The sequence below is a fragment of the Delphinapterus leucas genome, chromosome 17 (assembly GCF_059928025.1).
Source record: "Delphinapterus leucas isolate spDelLeu-1000000601 "Yukka" chromosome 17, BTC_Dleu_Yukka2, whole genome shotgun sequence".
Lineage (NCBI taxonomy): Eukaryota > Metazoa > Chordata > Mammalia > Artiodactyla > Monodontidae > Delphinapterus > Delphinapterus leucas.
Window position 1 is genome coordinate 31,011,317 of NC_143145.1, and position 24,866 is coordinate 31,036,182.

The 24,866-nt window shown below is 35.4% G+C and overlaps 1 protein-coding gene across 2 annotated transcripts in view; it reads left to right on the top strand.

Annotated features, from left to right (window-relative positions):
• Positions 1-24,866, top strand: part of ANGPT1 (angiopoietin 1) — a 253,440-nt gene that overhangs the window by 163,957 nt on the left and 64,617 nt on the right. Inside the window, exons 3-4 of one of the 2 annotated variants that reach the window (XM_022584589.3) lie at positions 1,977-2,098; positions 14,037-14,266. In XM_022584589.3, coding sequence (XP_022440297.1) covers positions 1,977-2,098; positions 14,037-14,266 — 352 coding nt within the window. Of the gene's footprint in view, positions 1-1,976; positions 2,099-14,036; positions 14,270-24,866 lie in introns of both variants that reach the window. The other variant, XM_022584588.3, reaches the window with a different exon arrangement.

The window sequence follows — 24,866 nt, forward strand, 5'->3', positions numbered from 1 at the left end:
ACTCTAGAACACTCCACAAATATGAGTTTTAATTAGTAGTAGTAACTTTTAGACTGGGTTTCAGATCCGTATTCATGACAGTTGTATAAATGAATCATAGTAGCTTAAAACTTTTTTAAAGCTAAATGCCCCATCTCAGTATTCTTTTCCCTAACCCCCTGGCCCAACCCCTTCAGCAGGACTGGGGCTAGGGTGAAAAGAATGAGAGCAAGTTATGCAAGACTGAATCATATGTTTGTAGTAGCATATCCTGTCTTTATTTTAAAATGATATTCTGTTCAACTTGGATTTTTTTACATTAATTTTGATCTTTCAAAGTGTTGCATTCAAATATTACTTATCTTGATTATTGAGTTTTTTGACACATCCTTAAATTTTACAACCCAGGCAGTTGCCTCTCTCATCTCACCCTAGTCCCTGTCCTGCTCCCCCTGCAAATACATTCCCTTTCCCCACAATCTCCATTAGCCCAAGCCCAGCCCTGATGGTGTCAGTATATTTTGAAAAGGCTTTTTCTGTGTGCATCTGATATAATTCCAGGTTTAGACCTGCTACAAAGAAGGAGGAAAGTTCTACTGGTGTCATTTTTAGAGGAGGACCCTTTAGATTGATATTGACCCTCCAGAAGGTTTCCCAGGTTCCTTTCAATACATAGTTCTAAAAAAGGTATGGTGGTTTTAAAAATTCTCAAATGACATAGGGAGCTTTTAAAACTATAATTTGACCTTCTTCCTTGCCCTTTTTACCTCCCTTAAAGAAGAAGGAGAAGGGGACAGGACAAAGGAAGTGGCACAGTTTGAAGGCATCTTCTAGGACTGGAATGTGTGTGATGTTTGCTTGGAGGATGGATAGGTTTGGGTTCATGGCTCAGACTCATGTTATATTAAAGCTTGACTAGGGCTTCCCTGGTGGCGCAGTGGTTGAGGGTCTGCCTGCCGATGCAGGGGACGTGGGTTCGTGCCCCGGTCCGGGAGGATCCCACATGCCGCGGAGCGGCTGGGCCTGTGAGCCCATGGCCGCTGAGCCTGCGCTTCCGGAGCCTGTTCTCCGCAACGGGAGAGGCCACAGCAGTGAGAGGCCTGCGTACTGCAAGCAAACAAACAAACAAACAAATAAAGCTTGACTAGCAGCATGAGTCTTTGTGATTCAAGATGAGGTGAACATTTACTGTTTCTTGAGGACCCAGCGTAGTGCAGTTGAAAGGATAACTAACAGTCTGTCTTCAGTGCGTTCTGGGTTCCTGGTCACTTCATCTCCTCAGATGAAGACCCAGGATGGGTTATTTCTCCCTCTTCCTGGTTTTCTGTGTAAAGCATTAGAATTAGCGTCACAGTATCTGGGTTTGAAACCCAACTCTTCCCTTGGTTCCTGTGTGGTTTCTGGCTTCTCTCTGAACTTCAGTTGCCTCATCTGTAAACTGATCATAATAATTCCTCTTTTCAATGTGTACCCATGTCTGTGATATGATGACATCTGGAAGGGCTGACATGAACTAACATGATAGGTGTTCAGTAATTGTGATCATAAATCTGTCTAAACTATATCATGAGTTTTTTGCACATTTCTAATCAGTTTTTGCGAGGTGATGGATCAAGGCAGACATGTTTTACATGCCTAGTAGTTATTCTTTGTAACACACAATATCTAAGACCTTGTACTAACATTTATCTTGTACTTGTAAATATCGGAGATAATATATATAAGACAGTTAGCACAGGGGAACATCCTAGGGTTTGAGGAAATGAAAATTGAAATATGAAAATGGATTTAACAACTCAGTTTTCTCATTCAACTGCAACTTCAATCTTGAACAATATAATGTTTGAGACATGTAAGGCATTAATTAGTAGAATGTAGACCACTTAATTATTCTAGAAGAAATATTATTTAAAAAGAAAACACAGCTAAATAAAAACCCCCAAATAATTGTTTTGACTCTTTGTAAAGATTGAAATGTTTTTATCTTTTATCTTAAGGTACTAAATCAAACTTCTCGACTTGAAATACAACTGCTGGAGAATTCATTATCAACATACAAGCTAGAGAAACAACTTCTTCAACAGACAAATGAAATCCTAAAGATTCATGAGAAAAACAGGTGAAGATTGTTGTATTCCAAAAATATGTACATTTGTACTTATTTATATCCTCCACCACTCTGCCAACTCTTAAAAAAAGATAGATGTAATTTGCAAAAAGAAAAATACGGAGCCAAATTAATTTTTAATATAAAAAGGAATGAGAGCTTAAGGTGACTACAGCAAGTATGTCAACAATAAGATTAATACTGTTGCTTACACTCTTGAAATATTTCTTTTTATAACTTTTAACACTAATTTATCTAATGTTCAGTTGTTCAAATCTTACCATATCCACAAAAATTAATTGATTCTATGACTAAATTTGGTGACACAAAATATTGACAATTTTCAGCAGAACCAAAAAGTAGGGAAAAGATAGAGCTTCTGAAACTCTGTAACTTGAATTGTCACTCTACCAGCCCTAAACCTTGTACAGAGCTACAAGGTTTGAATTCAGAGATCTTTCACGGGAGAGAAGCAAATTTTCTTTTCAGAAAATTATTTCCCTATAAAGGTGATTCAAATGTTGTTTCCCCCTTCCATTTAAAGCCATTAACTCTGAACATAGTAAATTTCTTTGGTTAGCTTTATAGATGTGTTTTATAAACTATGAATCATCTCAGGTAAGTGAAAGGGACTTAAAGATCCTGATAGCCAGGATGATATATAGACTACCTGATTTTGAAGTCACTGGCATTCATGATGGGCAATTCAATCAAAGCACTGACCTCTGTAGAACAAATATATTGTATATTAACTGCATTTTCTTCTGGATATTCGGACAGCTTGAAGAAGTTTCAGTTCTTATGCATTATATTGATTTAAAGATCTTTGTGTTGCTACAGACTAATTAAATACCACTGTCTCGGTGGAATCAGAGTTTCCACCATATTCCAAACCAGAAAGGCGCCTAAGATGAACTGCTAGTTCTCCTTTTACTGTACAGATGAGGGAACAGACTCAGTGGAAGTGAGTGATCTATCCAAGGTCACACAGCTTGCTGGTGGCACAACTAGGAATGTAATCCAGGTTTCTTTATTCCTAGTCTCTCTCTTTCCACTGTAGCGCATGATCTCTCAGTACTGTCTTCAACCTAGAAGGATTTCCCAACTTTATGCTAAGTGTAGGCCTTAATGACAATGATTATAATTAAACTTTTACATGAAGAAGATAAACCTGTCTTTTGGTTTAGAGTCTGAAAGGGGTCAATCCATGTTTTGTGACTTGTATTTCTAAGTCCTACATTTGTTTATCTTTGTACTATGTCATGGGGTAAACTGTATAACTAAATAACTATAAATAAACTTGACAGGACTTGACTCTGAACTGGTTGCATGATGAAATGTTCTGGAATTGAAAATCCTGTTTAAAAGTACCATTTATCCCACTGCATTTTCACAGTAACCAGACACATACATGTAACAGGTATACTTTATGGCAACTATCCCTTGATTTACGGGTCCTACCATGCTTTAACTTTGTCGCTAAAAGCAAACCCCATTTATAATCACGTTTCAAGATGCTATTGTGAAAGCTTTGTCTAGGAATGAAGAAGTAAAATAATGCCAATTTTAACGTATTCTTAGGTTGTTTTTATAATTCTATAAATAACACACATTTATTGTAGAAAAGTGAGCAGGTATACAAGAAAATTAAAAACCATAATCCCATCACATTGAGAGAGCTTCATATGTTGCTGTATAAAAAATATAAATATGTTTTCTCAAAAAGTTGTGTCATGCTATACATACTGTTTTGCAGCCTGCTTTCTGTGGAGATAGATACCTTTTTTAATCAGTAAAGATCCCTCTAGTATAATTCTTAATAACTACATGATATTTCATTTTATAGGTGTAACCTAGGGTCGTTTTGATTCATCTCTCACTAAGTGTGTGGCCACATATGATTTCTGTATTAAAAAAGTCATCAGCATGAATTTACACTCTTCAATTCTCCTGCTGCTGATATGTGTATTATTTTTTGGTGTATGTCTGACACTTTAGCTGGGAGGCCTGAAAGTGCTCACCCTTAACTACAAAAACAAATGCTTTTCTTAAGTGTCACTTGTACTCTGCTTGTCTCTGTCTCTGTCTCTTCTTCTTGTCTCTGTCTCTTTCCCTCCTTCCTGCTCATATTCATTCTTTCTCTTCTTTTCTTTCTTCTTCCCCCCTTTCTTCTCCTTCCCCCACTCTCCCTCCTCCTCTTTCTTCTTCTTCCTCTCCTCTTCTTCTAAGTATACCCTACCTACCCTAATTCCAGATCATGTCAGATTCTTTTGTCTTTCCATTATGATTCTTGATATGGCACCTGGTATCATTTCCTTCTATGGAATTCTCACCATAGAATAATTTTTTTTCAACAGCAACTGCTTAAAAAATGTTCTCTCTGTTCCATCAGTAAAGCTGAGTCAAAGTTTGAGCTCTCAGAAGAGCTGCATTGCGGCTCAAGTGTGCAGGGTTTCTCCATGTGCCAAGACCTCTCAGAGGAATCTGACTCCTGATCCCAAGCACATACACGCCTTCTGCTGATGAGTTTTTCCCTCACTGAATTCTAATTTCTAAGGAAAATTCAGGTTTTCTTATATATACAAATCACACCATTTATTGATAATGATAACTTTTTTCAAGATTATAACAATTTCATTTCCTAGCAGTATAGGTATTTCACAGTGAATTCAGGGATTTAGATTTTAACTTGAAATTCATTTCTGCGCTCATGCTGAAAAAAACTTAGATGCATCTTTTACTCCTACTCTGCACCCCTTAGTTTTTGACCCTCAAGTATGACATTACCTCACATGTGGTTCCTTGGGGTATTTTTCTATCAAGGTGCTGAATCTCCTGGCATTTCCATATCTCTGTAGTTATCTGTGTCTTCCTATTGACGGGTCCATGTGTATAATGGAGTGTTGGTGGGACATCTCTTCTTAAACCAGGCATATTCTTCCACGAACCATTTAGAAGAAAAGTGTTTTTCTTTATACAAGGCAGAAGTACCCATTTGTGATACACAGCATACTTTCCCTATTATGTTTATTATTATTGTTTATTTTCATATGTGAAATGGAATTGGAGGAACTCTGCCAAGCTCTTTCTAGATCAACAAAGAAACGTGCCCCCCCATACCATTTAAGTGGATAGAAGGTGAAGGTCAAGCATGAAGCTGTTTATGTATTTTAAAATAGTTTATTGATCATCCATACCTATTCCTTAAATGAATCTTAATCCTCCAAATGCAACAAGAAGCTATTTCTACATTGAGGCATCTATGAAATGTAAGAACAACATGCCATTTGTCGGCCAGGTCTGGTTTGGATCAGCTAATACACTTTGCAAAGGGGATTATCTAAATTACGCTTTGCTTCCTCCCCCGGGAATGTTAGGGGTTGTGTCTGGGTGTGTGACTTACCAGTTTTGAGTATGATGGGGCCTCAGCTGCCAAGTCAGTGAACTGGCCCTTCAGAGGGTCCACCACTTCTTTGGCACCACTTCTTTGGCAGAACACAGAGGAATATTTTATGGACAGGATTATACTACACAATCATGCTGAGAAGTCCTGCTGATTTACATCCTGACAAATTAAATGCATCACTTGTAGGGTTGAAAACAGAATTTTGGCCTCATTAGGTTCACTTCTTTATCCCCTGAAGGGCCAAAGGCACAAAGCAGGAGTAGGATTAACAACACTTGCTCTGCTGTTTGTTTTCCTAACAGTCTAGTTGGGGGTGACTCCAAGAAGCTTCCAGTTTGCTTTTTTTAGGATTTCTTTTTATTGGATGCTATCCTAATCTCAAAACTTGGTTTCATTCCTTACCTCAAGGAAATAGCACTTAGAAGTAAGAGATCAGTAACTGGCCCATATAATTGAAATTATACAAGCAAGAACTCAAAAAAGGGGAAGCATTAATGTTTACCTCACACAGAGGGTTGGTATGACAAAGTGAGACATGTAATTGTCAACTTTTATTGGATTTCTCCAGTATATTTCTGCTCACAAAAATAGAAAAGAGAGGTAGACAGGGAAGGATGTCATAAGGCAGATCCCTTCAGCTGAGCTAAATATGTAACTGGATCTTCTGGTGTCAAGATTTGGTCAGCTGACTAGGTTTCAAGGCACCTGTCCATCTGTGACTTAACCCCAACTTTTTCCAAGGTTGGAGCATAGCCAGGTGAAAAAAATATTCTAGAACAAATTCTTCTGCCTCACCAGGGTACACAGGAAGAGAAATCAACACTCCATGTGTACAAAGATGGAGGCCTTGGGCTTTCTTGATCAAACTTGTGTTGAATATGCAGAATGAAGATTAGGGAAATCTTCAGTTAGACCATTTAGAGTGAAGTGAAACTACACAAATGGTGGTCATTCTGACATAGTTTCAGCAAAATTATCTGCCTAGTTATCTAATATCAGGCAGGTGAACATCTAAGCCAGGTGCTTTACATACACTACTGCTAATCCTCCAACTAATCCTGCAAACTATCTATTGTTATTTTCATTTTATATGAAGAAACTCAAGTTCAAAGAGGTCAGGTAACTTGCCCACGACCAAACAGCTGATGTATGGCAAAATTAGCATTCAAGTCCATATGATTCTCTGTCTTAATTATTATAAAAATGTTTTTCCAATATGATGCAGCCTCAGGATTAATTGATGTGGTTGTCAAGTTATCCTCAGCATAATCAAATGCAAATTTGGAGAAAGGGATAGGCTAGTTGTTTTTGGCCTACTCCTATACAGATCATTATTTATTCCTCCTAATACTAGAGTAGGAAATATAAACTATTTCTTTTACCTTGGGAATTCACTGAACTTATTTGACAAGCTCCATCTATCTTCTAGCTAGAGGTTATGGGAAGCTATTAAGTTAATTTTAAGTTATTGAAGTGTGTATAATTTCAAGATACAAAATTATACCTTGCTAACAAATTTTTGTAATGGAATAGTGAAGTATTGATTTTTAATACTTAATATGCCTAAATAAATGAAAAGTTAAATCACAGTCTTTCTAATCAAAGTTATCCTCCATTTGATAAGTTCTTTACAAAATACTAAAGTAAAATCACAACGTTATCCGTCACTGTTTATGTTGTCAATTCTATCTTCTAAATGCTTTTCCAATCTATCTTTTTCTTTCTATTTACTCTGACTCTGTCTTAGGTCAAAATCCCATTAATTTTTGTCTTAGCCATTGCAGTGACCTCTTTGCATGGCTTACACCTCATGTCTCTCAAACCTATCATCCCAAAGTCTGCTAAAATTCTAAAATTCAAGTCAGATTATTTTTCCCATTTTTTTAGGTCTCCACACACACTAGTTCATCAGCACAACTTTTAAATCTCTAGATAGCATCTGCCCAACCCTCTTCTCGTTCTCTGTAAGGGACTGAGGAAAGTTCAAGTTCTTTAGCATGGAACATGGTCCATGATCATTATAATCCTAATTTTATAGCCTTACTTTCAGAAGTCTTCTTATATTTTAGAAGTATGGTCTAATAGCTAAGAGCAGGAGCTCTAAGGTCAGACTGCCTGGGTTTGCCTTGATTCTGCTGTAAACCACTCGGCCACATATTACTTGTGTGACATTGAGCAAGTTGTGTAAACTCTGTGCTTTGGTGTTCTCATTTGTAACGCAGGGATGATGATAATAGTTGTACATGGAGTTGATGTGAGGATTAACTGAGTTATTGCATATAAAGTACTGAGGGCAGTGCTTGAAACACGTAATAAGTGTTTCATCATACTAGTTGTTAGTATCACTGAAGACGATGTTTTTTCAGACATCTTTGATGTTTGCCTTGTCTGGAATGCCTTGTAGTCCTTTACTCAACTCACAAACTTCTGTCTCTTCAAAACTCAGTGCAGATATTACCCCTCCAAGAAACTTTCTGACTCTGCCAAATAGATTTGCTCATTACAACTTATGTGATAACACTCTACCTTGTTTTTTCCTCCCATTACTTCATTTATCCCATCACATTGTAATGTGTGTGTGTGTGTGTGTGTGTGTGTGTGTGTGTGTGTGTATCTCTGCTACTGGGCTGTGACCTTCTGGAACACAGAGACTGTGTTTTATTTATTTCTGTCTTCATGCTCCCAGGCACAGTTCTCTACACATAGTATATAGAGTATTAAATGCTTTTTGAATGTTGATTGATGAACTGGCAAATGAACTGGCAAATATCCCAATAAATGTCATTTATCTATGTACACAGAAACACACATACAATTTAAAAAATATTTTAATGGAAAACAGATCACATAGTTTACATTAAATATTGTAAACATATTCATTGTTCTTAACATAAATAAAATACAGATGGCTTTTATACCACTATTCTGCATCCCCAAAAGCCCATTGCATGGCAGCCAAGGTTATCAGTGCACATTTTGAGGTTCACTAATTCAACCCAATTTTTTCGTCTCTAGACAACATCTTCTCAGACCATTCTAGACTCATGACTGTTTACCACATCTCTCTGATAGATAAAAAAAATCAACACAAACTTAACTGATTTAAATTTTAAATTTTATAGAAGTGTATAAATTGAAATTCAGAGTCCCAAATTCCGTATTCCTCCACCCCCTGCAGAGAATCATCATTAACAGATTGGCAGTTCGGTACCTATTCTTCCAGACTTCTTAATGAATATACTAATTATACATGTGTATATGGAGTGTGCATGTTTATCTGTGTGCTTACAGAGATACACACCCATATACAATTACACATATGCACAAGTACATATTTAAATCATATATGTGTATGTGTATAGATTGTAACTCTTTTTAAGATGCTGGGGTTTTATACTTTATAACAATTTATCATAGATATATTACACATGTAACTATATACACATATAACTCATTCATTGCTCGAGATGCACTAAAATTTACAATTTAGTAGATCTTTTATGTGATTATTTTAAATTCTCAAATATATTAACAAATTATCTGCAAATTTGACATTCTCCCCAAGTGTGCATGGGCTTTCTAGCTTCCCCAAACCTTGCTAGCCATTTGATTAATCTTGTCTACCCGAGAGGTAATGTTGTGCATCTTTTCCTGGTTATTGACCATTTGCATTCTTCTTCTGTGACTAGCCTATTCATGTATGTTTCTCATTTTTCTATTAGATTGTTTATCTAATATCTTTATTTCCTCATATAAGCTCTTTAATGGATGTTAAAATTTTGTTGTATATGTTGTAAATATTTTCTCTAGTTTGTCATTTATTGTTCAACCTATTTTTTACAGAAGAACTGTTTTTATGTTATGAAGTGTATATATATATTTTCTTCTTGGTTTCTGGCTTCCACAGTATATTTAGCTTATTCTTATTTACCCCAAACTTTAAAAAATTGATTTGACAATGTTTACTTGAAGTGAACTATGCTTCTGTTCCACATTTTAATTACAGAAATGTTTAACTTCATATTAAATATGAAGTTTGAGAGAAAATTTACTGTGTTCAAGTTAGAAACTTAAAGTATAAATTTAACCTGAACTTACTGTGCCCTTGCTTGAATGGGGGAAAAAGATCATTCTTTAAAACCCATATTTGCAACATGTGTTGACACCATACAGATTAAAAATAATTTAAAAATTGAAACATCTGTAAGGAGATTCAGACAGATGAAAATGAGAAGGTTTCTGTATTTTTTTAACATCTTCCTCCTGGTTTGAGGGCTATACTTATATACATAGAGCTTAGGCAACTGTCACTCCTGTGAATTCAGTTGCTGCTGTTAAGAACCCTATTGTGGGAAACAATTTGAAAGGGAGAGCTTTTTCTGTGAAAGCTTCGAGATGTGTTCAGTGATTTGAAATATTTCCAGTAAGATATGTTGGAGGAGGCAGACTGTGAAAATTAGGGGAAAAAGTCAACCAAAAACTTCAAATAGGGCTTTATATATACTCAATTAGAGCCTTTTGCTGAAGTTAAAGGCCTAGATTATTTTGTTTATTTTATTCTTCATTAAAGTGCACCTCTGCCTCAAACTAGAAGTTAAGTGCCAAATTCTATGCATGTCTCTTCTCAAAGTGTTTCTAGAAGGATGAGAAACGTGAAGTATTGAGAATCCTGTGAGAAACTCTGTCTCTGGATTTTACGTTCAATTTGAATAGATTTAGGTGCAGAGTTTCATAAATTGTTGTTCCTTGGAACACTAATCCTAAAGGATGCATCATAATAAAATTATTTATTTAATTTAGCATTCCCCAAAACTTGACAGTAGAACTCAACAATGGAATGCCTAATAAAAATACACTGAACGCACTCTAGAAAACAGTACACTGGAGTTTGGAATCAACATCCAGGTTTTGGATTATGCATTTAAACCTAAACTAAACTTGCTGCCGAAGACCATCATAGAGAAAATATGACTACTTTGCCAATTGAATTTAGGACAGTGGAGTTGTCATGTCCTTCAGATCAACCTTTGTATATAGAAGTCTCCGTGCCTAGGTGAGCTGGCCTCTCCCAGCTGACCTGGATAGGGAAAAGTAAGAGAAACAATAAAAGGCCTCAGGACAAAATGGGATATGATCAATATATTGAGTAAGAAAATTAAATTTAATGGCAGAGGAGTTAAGGCAGAGTGATATTTAAGAAAATCTCAGTTCAGATTTTTTTAAAAAATAGCTTGGCAAAGAAATTTTGTTTTTATATGTGGAAAAGATGGATAGGTTAAAATATTGTGAAGGACAAGCTCCCAAAAATAACCAGATGGAGAGCAGCAAATACTAAAGAGATGTTAAGTTGATGCCTTGATTCTTGGCAAAATATAAGCGGGTGGAAGTAGATAGAGATTATGTTATACTAAATCAAAGAAATGAGACGCTAAAGCTAGTTTTCATAGCACTGGGTTGTCATGGGCAGATTTCTAGTCTAAGTTAGAAGACATGGCTTTTTATTTTGGTTATGACACGCACGGTATGTACACAATTTTATACAAGATATTTAGATTCTTACCTATAAACTGGGGCTTATAACATCTACTCACTCTGTATCACTATATTACTTTAAGAATCAAAGGAGATAAGGGTTTTAAAATGCTACACAACTAAAATGGTGTATTACAACAATGTGATTAGTAAGTGGAGATGGTATATGAATATTTTCTGGCAGAAGAGTTTTGGATTCAAGGCAGTTTGGATATAGTGAGGAAGGGCTGACTTCCCAAGTAGATAATAACTAATGGATGAGAAGTATCAAAGAAAAGAGGATAGTATTTTTGGAAGCCAGATATGAAGAGAAGATGGAAGGGAGTGATGAGTGGTATCAAAAAGGTATCCGTTTTGCCTGAAGAAGTCTAAAAAATTGTCATTAATATAAAGGGTATCTCTAGTAAATAAAGTTAATAGAGAATTACTAGAGTACAAAAGTTATTAAAGAGAATCCAAGGGAAGAAATAAGATGAGAAAATGACTAGAAGAGATAATTAACTGGTAAGACCTGCCATTTGGGAAACAGTGTGACATGTTTCCAATTTGCTTATAGTTTTTAATGCATATTTATTTTAAATGAAATATTTCATTCCCAATCCAGTGAGATGTCTGATACACAGCAGGCTTCTTACTTCCCTGAGCAGTCCCTTCTTTATTTTACATGAATATCTATTTTAAGATGACAGGTTATGTTGATATCATTTGATAACTGGTAGTCATGGTGCATTAAGGTTGTTTGGTGAATTATGAAAATTAACATTCTTTCCAACATGCTAAGTGTATACTCCTTTTACTTGGGAAATGCAGACCTTTTCTTCCACAAGCCAGTGTTGAGAATTTTTTCCTTTGGTACCAGGACTTCTTTGATCAACTTTCCATTCTCATCTCTTTCCAAAATATCCTGAAAATCAAAACAAAACAGACAAAAAGCTCCTTTATTGACATCTCAGATAGTAGTCATCTTTTAGTATATGTCTTCTTGAACAAAGAATGCATCAAAAGTAGAAAGTGTCAAAACACGTATGCAAAAAAAAAGAAGGTGTGATGTCTGAAATAGAAGTTTCTTATAGCTGCTTTTTTTCATTTGAGGTTTTTTTCTTTCATTTTTTTCATTTCATTTCTCTCTAAAAATGAATCCTTAGAGTAAGAATAGTGTCATTTTATATTTTACATAGTGCTGAGAGCACTGTTGGCACGTAGCAACTAATAAATATGAATTATAACTATAGCATGATATTTTCCAAGCCAGAATGTTACCTACTAATTAGGAAAACTGAAAGGCCAGTGCTCATCTTATTTCAGGAACAAAATGGTAATTCAGAATTTTTATCCAGTATTTTATGACTATACATCCAAATGTTGCTCTTTACATTAAATTCTAAGGTTTCTTGGTAGTATACTATAACTCTTGTGAATTTAGAAGAAAAATTTCCCATAAGTTAACTGACTCTATTTTATGGGCATTTAACATCTGATCATTACCCTAGGAAGAGAAACAAAAATTATTAAAAAGTAAACTGAGGAAGAGCTAAGGCATCCGTTGTGGTTAATTCTCAGATCTGAAGGCCACAAATTAATGGGCACAGAGACAACCTCCTCTGACATCCATAGCAAGTACACTAATCACTTAAACCAGTGGGTGGGTAAACTTTTTAACCAGTAAAAAGGCTTTTGGTTGTATTTTGTTTAGTTTTGTTTGTTTTTTAACCACTAACTTTTCCAGCAGCAAGTTATTGACACAGAAGAAAACACTATAAGACAATGAATCATGCCTACTCCTTTAGAGGTACTCTCATCTTACTCTGACTTCCTTGCCTGAATTTTTCATTTCCAAAATACTCTTTAAAAAATATAAATAACCGTCACATTTTCCCCAAATCACTATATATTTTATGATTTAAGTATTAAGTTTAAAACATTCCCTAGTGTCCCCTTTTTGAAAACTTATAGGAATGGTTCAGTGCTGTATTTCTCCAAGGTAAATTAAGTGCCCAGTCTGGTATGTTACATTTGAATAACACCTTGTAAACTAAGGACTGGTTGAACCTTCTGAAAATGGAACTGAGAAAACTGAATAAGGCTTTTCTCTGAGGGATACTAGTATATTATACACTCTATAAAATGTAAATGCTTTTTATTCCCAGTCAGTTGCTAGGATCCAAGAGTGCTTCTGCATTCTCTATCATTTTTAATGTGTAATAAGCAAAGGGAGTATCCTGTGAAGAGTTCTGAGAGAAGGACGGCTCTCAGTTGAAGACTGCATCACTCTGAGCAAAGCTTCCCAAGTCCTTTTGTAAGACCATGCCACCAGCCTAACACGGTCTTCCTTTTCGGAACCAAGTATTCAGTGATTTGGAACTTGCAGTGCCTTTAGGCCTTATCCTAAAGCTTAGATTGAGAGATAAAGTAAGCTAGTGGTTATGATACAGGACCAGATATCAAAAATCCCAAGAAATATAATTCATTGTGACTTTAGATAGCTTACTTTCTGGTTCTGTGATTTCTGCATCGATTTGCTCTTCCTTGACATCACGAAACTATTGTGAAATTTAATCACTGTGAATGTTTTGAGAATCCCAAATGAATGAAGCAAAGTAAATATCTATGTTTTGTTCATACATTTTTCTGAACTGTTGTTTCTATTTCTTATTGTACCCATTTCTTTAATGAAAATTATACTATAATTTCTGCAGACAGGGTCCAAGTCAGCTACCCTGGATATAAGATATACCCCAGGACATAAACATTACTCTAACAATAAGTGATCTAATAATTCTTCATTTCACATGCTGTATATGTCACTCCTATTTTATATATATATATATATATATATTTATATAATATTTATATTTACATATATATATTTTTCTGAGTCTCTCACTTAAAAAGTACTTCCATGATGAAATACCTGACTAAAGTTTCTCACTTTAAATAAACTCAGGAACTAATTGAATCACAGTTTTTTTAATAGCATTTTTAAAACTAAATTTTATCTTCACTTCCTTGTAGTTTATTAGAACATAAAATCTTTGAAATGGAGGGAAAGCACAAGGAAGAATTGGACACCTTAAAGGAAGAGAAAGAGAATCTTCAAGGCTTGGTTACTCGTCAAACATACATAATCCAGGAACTGGAGAAACAATTGAACAGAGCCACCACCAATAACAGTGTCCTTCAGAAGCAGCAGCTGGAGCTGATGGACACAGTGCATAACCTTGTCAACCTCTGCACTAAGGAAGGTGGTAAGAATTTCTTTCTTACTTTGGTATAGTAAATATCTTATTTAATTATGGAGCAAGCAAATATTCAATATAGCTTTCTTAGTTGCATCAGTTGCTGTGTAGAAGCAGCAAAAGAACTTTATTCTTAGAAGCATTTCATGAGGTTACACTGACAATTTTCTCATGTTTTTAACTTCAGAGAGAGTATTCATAAGCTTGACTATTGACTTTACAACATCTTTCTAAAGGGACTTTCTAATTTCTTCTTTTTTTTACTGGTCTTTTAGCCTTAGATAAAATCTACTATATTTTCATGGATAAATATTTGGTATCATGATGTTAGACACTTAACTATACAGGACAGAAATTGGCCAATATTAAAGATGAGTTCAGAGTGCTTAGGAGAGTTTCAGGAGAGTTCCCATTTTAAAACTATTTTTTTTGCAAAGGAGGAGAGGGAAGAGTTGCCTGTAGAGAAAAGGAGATATAGAAGTTCTTAATAACTGTGATGAGGAAGAAAGAATATTGGTTACTAAAAGTCTGTATTAAGATTATTTACACAGTCCTGTGTGGAGAAGACCTAACCGGGTGTATGGGCAAATTTATTCTGGGGTGTCTTCATGACCATGGAAATACAAATCTTTAATATCACTAGAATATCTGGAGCCATTTAATCATTGGAAATATTGCAGGCATGTGTCTCTTTAGAAGACATCCATTCATCTGTCCATCCATCCACCCACCAATTATTGAATAAATGCCTCTGTGTGCACTTGTCCACTTCAAGCAGAACCTCACCTGAGCCTCAGGAGAGCTCTTCAGAGTTTGGAGCTTAAGGTCATCTTCTGTAGTTCTGCTCGCTAATCAGCCTTTCTGTTAGTGAACACAGGACGGTAAATGGTGATGAGTGAAAGAGAACACCACTTACATCTGAAAATCATGGTTGTCATTAAGTTGTGGCTTATGTGATCATTCATGTAATGGTTCAGTGTGCATACGCAATATACATAATTGGTGGCTCCTTTAATTTAATAGTGGACTTGAGCTATCTGAAAAAATACTCAGTTCCATACTCTCGTGAATAGATATGAATATAGAGGATAACTCCATATTAAGTGATCTTGCTTTAAAGACATTTCACATTTCTCTGTTACACTCCATTACCTTGAGTTATATCTCCTTTAGATAATCTAAACAAGCCTTTAATATACTTTGTAAAGAATATTTTTTAAACAGTGAGTTCCCAGAGCTCCATTTGGGTGTGCTCAGAAATGTGATTGGGAAAGAAAAAACCAGCTAATCAGTCAGAGCCTGACAAAACTTTGAGTTAGAGTCTACTGAAAGGGAAGCATGGTAGAATTTCGCCAGAGAATTTTAATAGAGCTCATGAGTATTTAGAAATTAAGTATTAATATGAGACATATCTATTCTCATATTGAACTGAATACATTTGGGGAAAGATTGAAAACATATTTTTCTTATCATCCTGAGACTCCTGAGACGTAATGCACATGGAGTTGAGTAATTCTTTTTTTTATGATGTTAGAAATATCAAGCCCTGTTGATTCTCACAGAGCTCATATGTCTGCCTGCTTATCATAATTTCACTTCTTTTCTAAGTATTGTCCAATAAATATGTCTTTAAGCTTTTGGAGCAGGAGGGTGACTTCAAAATTAAAATTCCTGGCTAGTTTTGGTCTTTGGGTGCAGTGTCAGGCAACCAAACATCTGTTCAATTCAAAAAACATAATTTATTGAACAATTATTATGGCACTCCTGATAGTGCTACCCATAGCATCCACTCAGGATATGAGAAAAGTAACTGTGTCTATTCTATGATATAGCATATCCAAAAAATACTACTACTACTACAGAGTGAGACAGAAATTGTCTAACACTTCAGACCTCTAGACATTTATTTTCTTTTTAATGATAAAATTCTAAAATAAATCCTGCTTTAACTATAGGATTTGTAATCTTAATGTAAGCCTATTGCCCTATTATCCAATGGATTCTATGCTCTTATAATCATAGATTTTGTTTGCTTCTTATTAATCTTTTTTTTCTTTAATCCCACAGTTAAGTATTCTACTAAGTATTTGGTCATTTAAGAACTCATAAGAGACACAAAAATGGGAAATGTCTCTCACTAAGTTTTCCATAAAGATTTTCTTCTTTGCATATCTTCATTTTCACTGGCACCATAGTCTTCAGTTATGGTGAATTTAAGACTTAAATGACTGATTTCATAATACTAGATTAAATATCAGTTACTAAAATGAACTTTTATTTCATTCTAATTCTAAAACACATAAGTAAAATCTCTCCCTACTTAAGACCAAAAGTTTATCAAGTAGATTTATTATTTATCAAAGATTATATATAAATGTTCTACTTTTAAATATAAATATATGCAAATAAGCCTAAATCAATACATCACAATAAATGCATCACTTTTCTAAAATGTATATTTCAAAAATGCAAAGAGTAGTCTTCTGAAGGATTTTCCAAAAACATTATGGACTGTGTCATAATCCAAAAGACTAAAAATTTTAATTGACCTTAAGGGTCCTTTCTTTCTAACTTGACTCAGTCAGTCATTTATGGAGACAGCCTGAATGTAATACTACAAAGCAAGAGAAGAATTTCTATTGAGGTTTTTCTGTCATTGGCAACTAATGTAATCTTTATGAAGCTGTCTCATCATTTATAAAAAGTCAGGATAATTATATCTGCTTCACAATGATAGTGAGAGGATTAAATTAGATACTGCATATAAAAACAAAAGAATGTGACACAGTTGATTCATTAAACATTAATTCCTTCCTTTTCCTCCAAGTGACAAGATTAAACTAAACACAAGAAAACTTATGATGTGCTATCTATAAGTAAAATTTCTTTCAAAGAAAATGTCTGGATACAAGGCTGTAGAGTTTCTGACTGTTGACAGTTATCTAAGCCCCTTCTTTTTAGCTTCAGTTTTCTAATCTCTAAAATGGAATCATAATACATACCTGATGAGTTTGCTGTAAGAATTAAAAGAGGTTTGTATAAAACATGTAGTATTTTTGTTTAGTTTCACAGAACTTTTCCTACTAAAACATCTAATGTCATGAGATATATTTAATCTAAATACAATTAATAAACAGATTTTCTGAAATAGTTCAACAAACCTTCCTCTTGTTGTTCTGAACAGGCAATAGTGGTACCTTAGGCAAATAGTCATTACAAACTGAATTGCATCTATTTTTGTAAGACTTCTGGGTAGCACATTTATTTTTGCCTAACCTTTGTCTGCAAAAACTGGGTTGCAGTTATTCTTAGAAACATTAACACTAAAGAAATATTGCTCTCAATGTTATCATTGTGTCAAAGCTTAGCTGATTGCTTCATGTTTTTGGCAGTTCACAGTTATTGTGGGAATTAAATAGTTTACATTGATAATGGCAAGGAAACAAGGTTTGGAATTCTTTGGGGGAGGATAATCAGGTACTGTGACTGTCAACATTCAGCAGTCATCTCTGTTCAGAGATAATTAAAGCATCATCACGTACCTTGAGCATACACCAGACAAACTTTGCATTATGTGATCAAGAATTTAATTACTAACAAACCTTAAAAAAAGAAAGATAAGTAAAAAGAAAATAGTATTTAGGTTCCATCATAAAATTACATTGGCTGATTGTCTTACTGTCCAAATCAACTTGGAACATACTCCTGCTATACCAAGATATGATTCATAAATTTATCATTCATTTAAAAACTAGTTACACAGCAACTGTTTTGTTTCAGATTCTCTTCTGGGGGTAAGGGTATCCATCCATTTTTATTTAACAAAGATTTGCTGAGTTCCTATAATATGCCAGATAGTGTTCAGACAATGAGAAGAGAGAAAAGATGTACTGTCTGTGGCTTCAAGAAAACTGGAATTTGGTGGGGAAAGAGATAGGCAAACAAACAATTATATTCTGTAATTGTTTGCTAGTGGTGAGGCCAGGGTGCCAGGGGACTAGTGAAACACACAGGTGGAATATTAAAATCGTGATAGAGACAGAAGGATGAGGGCAGAATCCCGCATCTGCAGAGTCTTCTTAAGGCTCTTGTTGAATACTTGTTATGATGCAGGCATGGCTTAAGCTTTATGTGTATTAATTTAGTTAGTCCTCACAATAACAGTTGAGGGAACTACTGTGGTTAGCCCCATTTTATAAATTCCACAGGCAGCTTGAGTATTTTCCTAAGGTTACATAGCTAGAAAGGTTGATCCAGGATTAGAATGTAGGCAGGATGGCTCTAATGGGGAGACAGTGGCTAAGTCTTCAAAATGAAGAAAACGGAGGATACTCTAGACAGCATAAACTTGCATATTTGCCAGGAGTCATGAGAATGGGTGTGAGGGGTGTACACCTAAATGCATAACCTAATTCTCAGAATCAAAGGCAGGAGAGCAGTGAAAGGCGAGGTTAGAAAGATCCACAGAGGGAGATCAAAGAAGCTGAATTTTTTCCTTGAAAGCAGTGAGGAGTCGTTGTCAGTATATAAGGACAATGGTGACCTTATCATTTTAGAAAAATCACCCCAGTCACAACGTAGGAACAATGCATCAGAAAGTTGACAAGCCTGGAAACAGAGGGACCAGGTGGATATTTTGCCATTATTAAAATATTAACAAATACTTAGATAGTATGAGCCAATCTTCTTAGCCCCTTGCATATCATTTAATTATGATAACAACTCTATAAGCTAAGTGCTATTATTAACCTTATGTGACACATAATGAAATTAAGCACGGGAAGGTAAATAACTCCCAAATATTACAGTAGTAGCAAGTGAACAAGCTGAGATTTGAACCCATAGAGTCTGGTTCTTGAGTCTGTACATTATCCACCATACTATGATGGGGAGAAAAGGTAGATTGAAGGTGGTTTTCATCAGATTCTCAAAAGGATCTTCTGGGAGAGAAATAATGAGGTCAGGATCAAACAAGGGCAAATGGAAAGGCAAGTGAAGGGGAAATTCGTGAATAAAGAATTAGAATCAACAAGAAATAACCACTTATTTAGAAGTAGACTCGAATATATTATAAATTCCAAGTTTCTGGGTTGACTAATTTTGATGATATTTCTTAAAATCAGCAACATGTGAAGAGAAACAAGCTCTGGGGGGAGGATTTAGTTTGAGGCATTGGACTGAGGTGACTATGGGACAGTTAGACTCTGAAAGGTAGGGGAACGGGAGTCAGGAGTTCAGTAGTAAAATCCTGATGAGCATGTAGATTGGTGTGTCCTCAGAGGAGATAACTGGTAAAGCCATGCAGCAAATGAAATCACTGAAAGTGTGTATAAAGCAATGACTCAGCCATTTAGGGGTTATAAATCCATTCAAGAATCTGATGAAAACTAATCTACCTTTCATTCCTACTTAGTGCAAATACCCAGGCACAAATCTATGTACAATTTCAGAGAATTTACAGAAATATTTAACATACAGAAATTGCATAATATATTATGAACTCAGTTTAACATAATAAGAATGTAAAATCAAAGACAGAAAATTGGGAGTTCTTTAAGGGACTGAAAAAAGGAGACCAAAATAGGGGTTATAGCAGAGAGAAAAGACTGTTATGAAGGGTCTTATTTTAGTGGCAAATAAGCAGAAAGGTCAAATGAAAAAACAGACTGAAGTGAACTTTGGAACTGGGTTGTTACCTTCTATAGGGAGAGTTTGAGTAAACTGTAGAGCTCAATTGCATTGGTTGAAGACTAAAATGAGTAAGATGAAGTAAAAGCAGAAAATGTTGTCTACCCACATCCAAATGTTGAATGTTGAAAGGGTAGATATCAGTTCTGGGTAGAGAAGCACAGAGAGTAGAGAGGAATAAAAGAAACTTAAATACTGAGAGACATGAGCATGTTTATATACTTAGTTCCTTAATATGAAGTATTAAAATTTCAGATCATAAGGAGCTCCTCTTGAAGTTTATTTTAAAAGTTTCTTTCAGATCATCTGAAAGATAATGATTAATACTACAAATTTTTAAGTGATCTCAATTATTTGGTTTAAAGTATCTTTCCCAGAGGCTGATTGCAGTGGTACAGAGCATTTGATCATTATTTTCGGTCTTCTGGCCTTCTGAAAAGGGGAAATGAGGCATTTGCTTCCTTTCCAGTGCTGAGGGGACATTTGGCTCTGTTCTCAGAATAATTCTACCATCTGAAAGGAATTTACCTCCTATGCAGTGTCTACTGAGTTTGTGAAGTAAATCATTCAGTCAAGGGATGAGATAGTTTGAACTCCTGCAAGTCCCTTGAGTTAAGAACTACTCTTAAAAACATCACAGATGATGGGAGGAAATTAAAACTTTTTGAATGTTACTCATATAAACATTGATAAAAATAGAAAATATCATTTTTATTGACTTAGTAAAATACTTGATTATCGTTGACTACTTGTAATGCACGTTTTAACATTAGGTAGAAAGAGAAAGAAAAATACAGGAAGTCATCTGCTGAACACTACAGTGAGCACTTGTTTCCATTTAATGAGGGAAGTGCTTTATCTTGACAGAAAATTATATGTCAAACATTTACAATTTCCTTAAAATGAACCACACTTCTAGCACTTCCTTTCACAAAACCTAATGGCTTAAGGGGAAAGTGACTATTTATTTTTGGAAATGGTATGTTTCTCCTTTTTGATGGAGCACGTTATCTGCCTTTTGAAAAGCCGTAATTTCCGTAAAAAAAAAAAAAATTGTGTGAATAGCAGATAGCCAAAGTAGTGATAACAAAATAAAAAATAATACAGTCCTTGACCTCTCCCATGAACTATTTCTAAACCACATCTTTTGGGGGAGATTTGAAATTTTGTGGTTAATTCTCTTTTGGAATTAGAGTTTCAATTTCAGAAACGAAACTGTCTGAAATGGAAAGGGATATCCCCTGATTCCAGCTGGGCCTGGAAGTTACCAGGGTGAAAGGCCATGAAAAAAAGAGTGTTGCCTTGATGTTCTAACATTACTGTGAACAAACCCTGTTCCTTCTTCTCTCGTGCTTTCATGGCCTGGTTCACTAAAGCAAAGAAGCACAAAATATTTTGAATATAATTTTAACTAAATCATTTCCTGGACTCATCGATACTCAGGTCCAATTCAACGGGTTTTTTTTTTCTAAGTCCAGAGTCAAAATGGGACAGTGGATACGAGTTACAGATAAGCTATGTTACTTTGTACTAAGCCAAATAGCACCTATAATTACTCAGAGAGAAAGTAAGGAAAAAATATTCTATTAACATCATTCAGTATGTGTATAATACAGGAACCATAGAGTGAAACCCTTATGAAATCTCTTATGCTTTAAGAACAGAGGAAAAATAAACCCTGAAAAATGTTGCAACTATATGGTTGGGCTTAAATATATATAAACAAAAGATTGACTTTTAGCTTAAGATTTTTCTAAAAGTCAAATGCTAAGAAGCTTTTAAAACTGATGATTAAAAACATTTGTAGAGGGCTTCCCTGGTGGCGCAGTGGTTAAGAATCGCCTGCCAACGCAGGGGACACGGGTTCAAGCCCTGGTCCGGGAAGATCCCACATGCTGCAGAGCAACTAAGCCTGTGCGCCACAACTACTGAAGCCTGCATGTCTACAGCCCTTGCTCCGCAGCAAGAGCAGCCACCACAATGAGAAGCCCGTGAACCGCAACAAAGAGTAGCCCCCGCTGGCCGCAACTAGAGAAAGCCCACGTGCAGCAGCGAAGACCCAATGCAGCCAAAAATTAATTTAAAAAAATTTTTTTAGCTTCCTATGGGAGCTCATCATTTATTTTCAACTAAAGAATACCAACGATATGACTGCTTCTAAGTACATTGGAATCTCATCCTACTACTGGTTTGGATGTTCACATTCTGAGTGGGACCATCTCTGGTAAGGAATCACACTAATATGTGACCTACCAAGACTAGATAAATAAATCATAAAATTTTTGATGAATTTATGATAAAGTTAAATTATTAAATTTAATACCAATTAAATCAAACCTCTTTTAATTTTATTATATCTTTAAGTGTACTCAATTAATTTTAGGTGTGAACATTCTGTTTTCACAATCAGTGTGAGTGCCTTTAGAACAGTGAATTTGAACTGTGGGTTTAATTTTAAGTGACAATTTTGTTCTAAAGGAAGGTTTTGCCGGTTGCTTTGGCCCCATGTACACACTCGCAAGTGCACAAATAAACCAAATCTCCACCAAAATTAATCCAGCCCGTGTCCCTAGAACTAGGACTTAGATTGAGGTGGTTTCCTCACCAGTGTCTTGGAGCAGCTATGACATATGCCATCAAGAGGGCGGGCATGGTAGCCTAGAAAGCACAGGAAGAAGGACAACTGACTTCTATTCCCAGTGCTGCTGCCACGTTGCTTAACATAAAAGTACTGCACACCTTAGAGTTTGCCTGGTGTCCTAGACAAACTCATGCATTTTATGACTCCTATCAATCATTCCATATCTTCTCTTGATTTTATGTCACTCATAATGACTGAGGAAACCCAAAGTTAGAGTAGAATCCCATGTATACCCCCAGGTAGTAAAGTAGTATGCGTCAAGTATATCTCACCACAAGAGTAAGAACCAAAGTGACATACCTATGGTGACAGTCAGCCTTTATTTATTTAAAACTTCAAAGTGGCATTTTTTTGGTCAGTTTTCAAAAGCATCTGGCAACTGCTCTCCATGTTTTACAGCATTGCCCAAGGACTTTCATTCCATTTTTAATGGCTTTTGCTGAAATCAATTATTTGTTCACTCAGAGCACAAAAGATGCCCTTTAAGTCTTCCCACATGCGTGAGAAATCATTTATTCAAAATCAGCATATTCCAGTCAGGCTGAAGACATTATATGGAAAATTAAAACACATGAAACACCTGAAATATCTTTGTTAATGAAATGACCCTCTGAACAAATGGCAAGGATCATGTAGCACTCATAACTGCCCATCAGGGTACCCAAAGGGAAAACACAGAAATGAATTTTATAAAAAGTGAATGATCACTTGATTAAACAAAGATTGTGTGTAAATCCATTTTCAACTTTTAGTAATTTTTTTTCATTCTTAGTTGCTCTAAGTGTAATATGCATTGTATACATTCAGTTACATATGTGAGTCACTTCACATTAGTGGAGTGTTAGAAAATTTATTTAAATGCACTGATCAAACAAAAATAGAAATACGTAGAATTACTTCATGTTTCATTATTCCACACTGAAACAAGTACCATAAAATTAGCAATCCACGTATGACATAGGGTACTATGTATGTCCACATGGATTTAAGTATTTATGTACCTTATACGTCTCAGTAGCACAGGGAGATCAGCTCGGTGCTTTGTGACCACCTAGAGGGGTGGGATAGGGAGGGTGGGAGGGAGATGCAAGAGGGAGGGGATATGGGGATGTATGTATATATATAGCTGAGTCACTTTGTGATACAGCAGAAACTAACACACCATTGTAAAGCAATTATACTCCAATAAAGATGTTAAAAAAAAATTCTCTGAACAGTTGATTGCAGGGGTGTAGGGCTTATTTTAAATATGACTCCTTTGTAAGAATCAAAAAATTAAAGAGAGATAAAATTTTTTAAATGTATATATTTACCTACAGTTATATGTAATGAGTAATATATTTTCCACATAGTGTATCTCTTTAAGTAGTAAAATTTTAAGGAAATTTTAAAATATCATAATGGGAAATTTTCTGCAGTGTTTTCATAAAAGATTTTTCTAATAATTTAATTCATTATAATCAGCATGAATTAATTTATACCATAATACCATGATGCCTTTCTAAAAGTATATAATTTATCCCTTATGTTATATTTTGCCCAAACTATTATCATTTCTTATTTTTGCCTACTTTAAAAAAATTACTATTTTTTCCTCATACCCACAAAAAAGCTTTTAGTTATCAATTTTCTCATTGTTTTCAGGCCTGATTCTAGAAGATGAGCACAAACACAGACATATGCCCACTCTCATCTCCCCAACCAGCCCTCCTCTAAACTTGTAACTTCTAGCAAATGGTCCATAGGCTGGGGGATCAATAATTAGGCTTCTGAGAATAATATCTAAAACTAATGGGGGTAAATCCTGATCAGCATGACTTTTAGGGTATGGCCATTATGAAATCCAATGTGGCTGCTCAGGGACCTCTTACTGCCTAATCCTCTGTTTGCTTTTGAGGTTGTGGGCCATCACTGCTGAGATGTGGGCCATATTTCTGTTGAGAGCTCCCATCTCACAGAAAATTCTGCTACCTGTTCCTCTCTTCTATCTTCATCTCAACATTTTTCTCCTTTCTTGTCATTTCTGCCTCCTGTCATTTTCCCATACTTCCTGCTTCCAATGAGAAGAGCCTATACCCATTCAAAATTAAGGCCTGTCCTGATTCACCTAAGACCCTAGGGTGGGACCTTTTTAGCTAAGTATTGCTGGGGATTCACGCTGTGACAAATAACGTATTAGAGTTCTGTTTGGGTTTGACGTTACTTTAGAAGCCAGTAAGAAGTAGTTTTGGCTTTACAGTTAAAGACTTCCACTACTTATAAGTTTTGGTGAAGTTA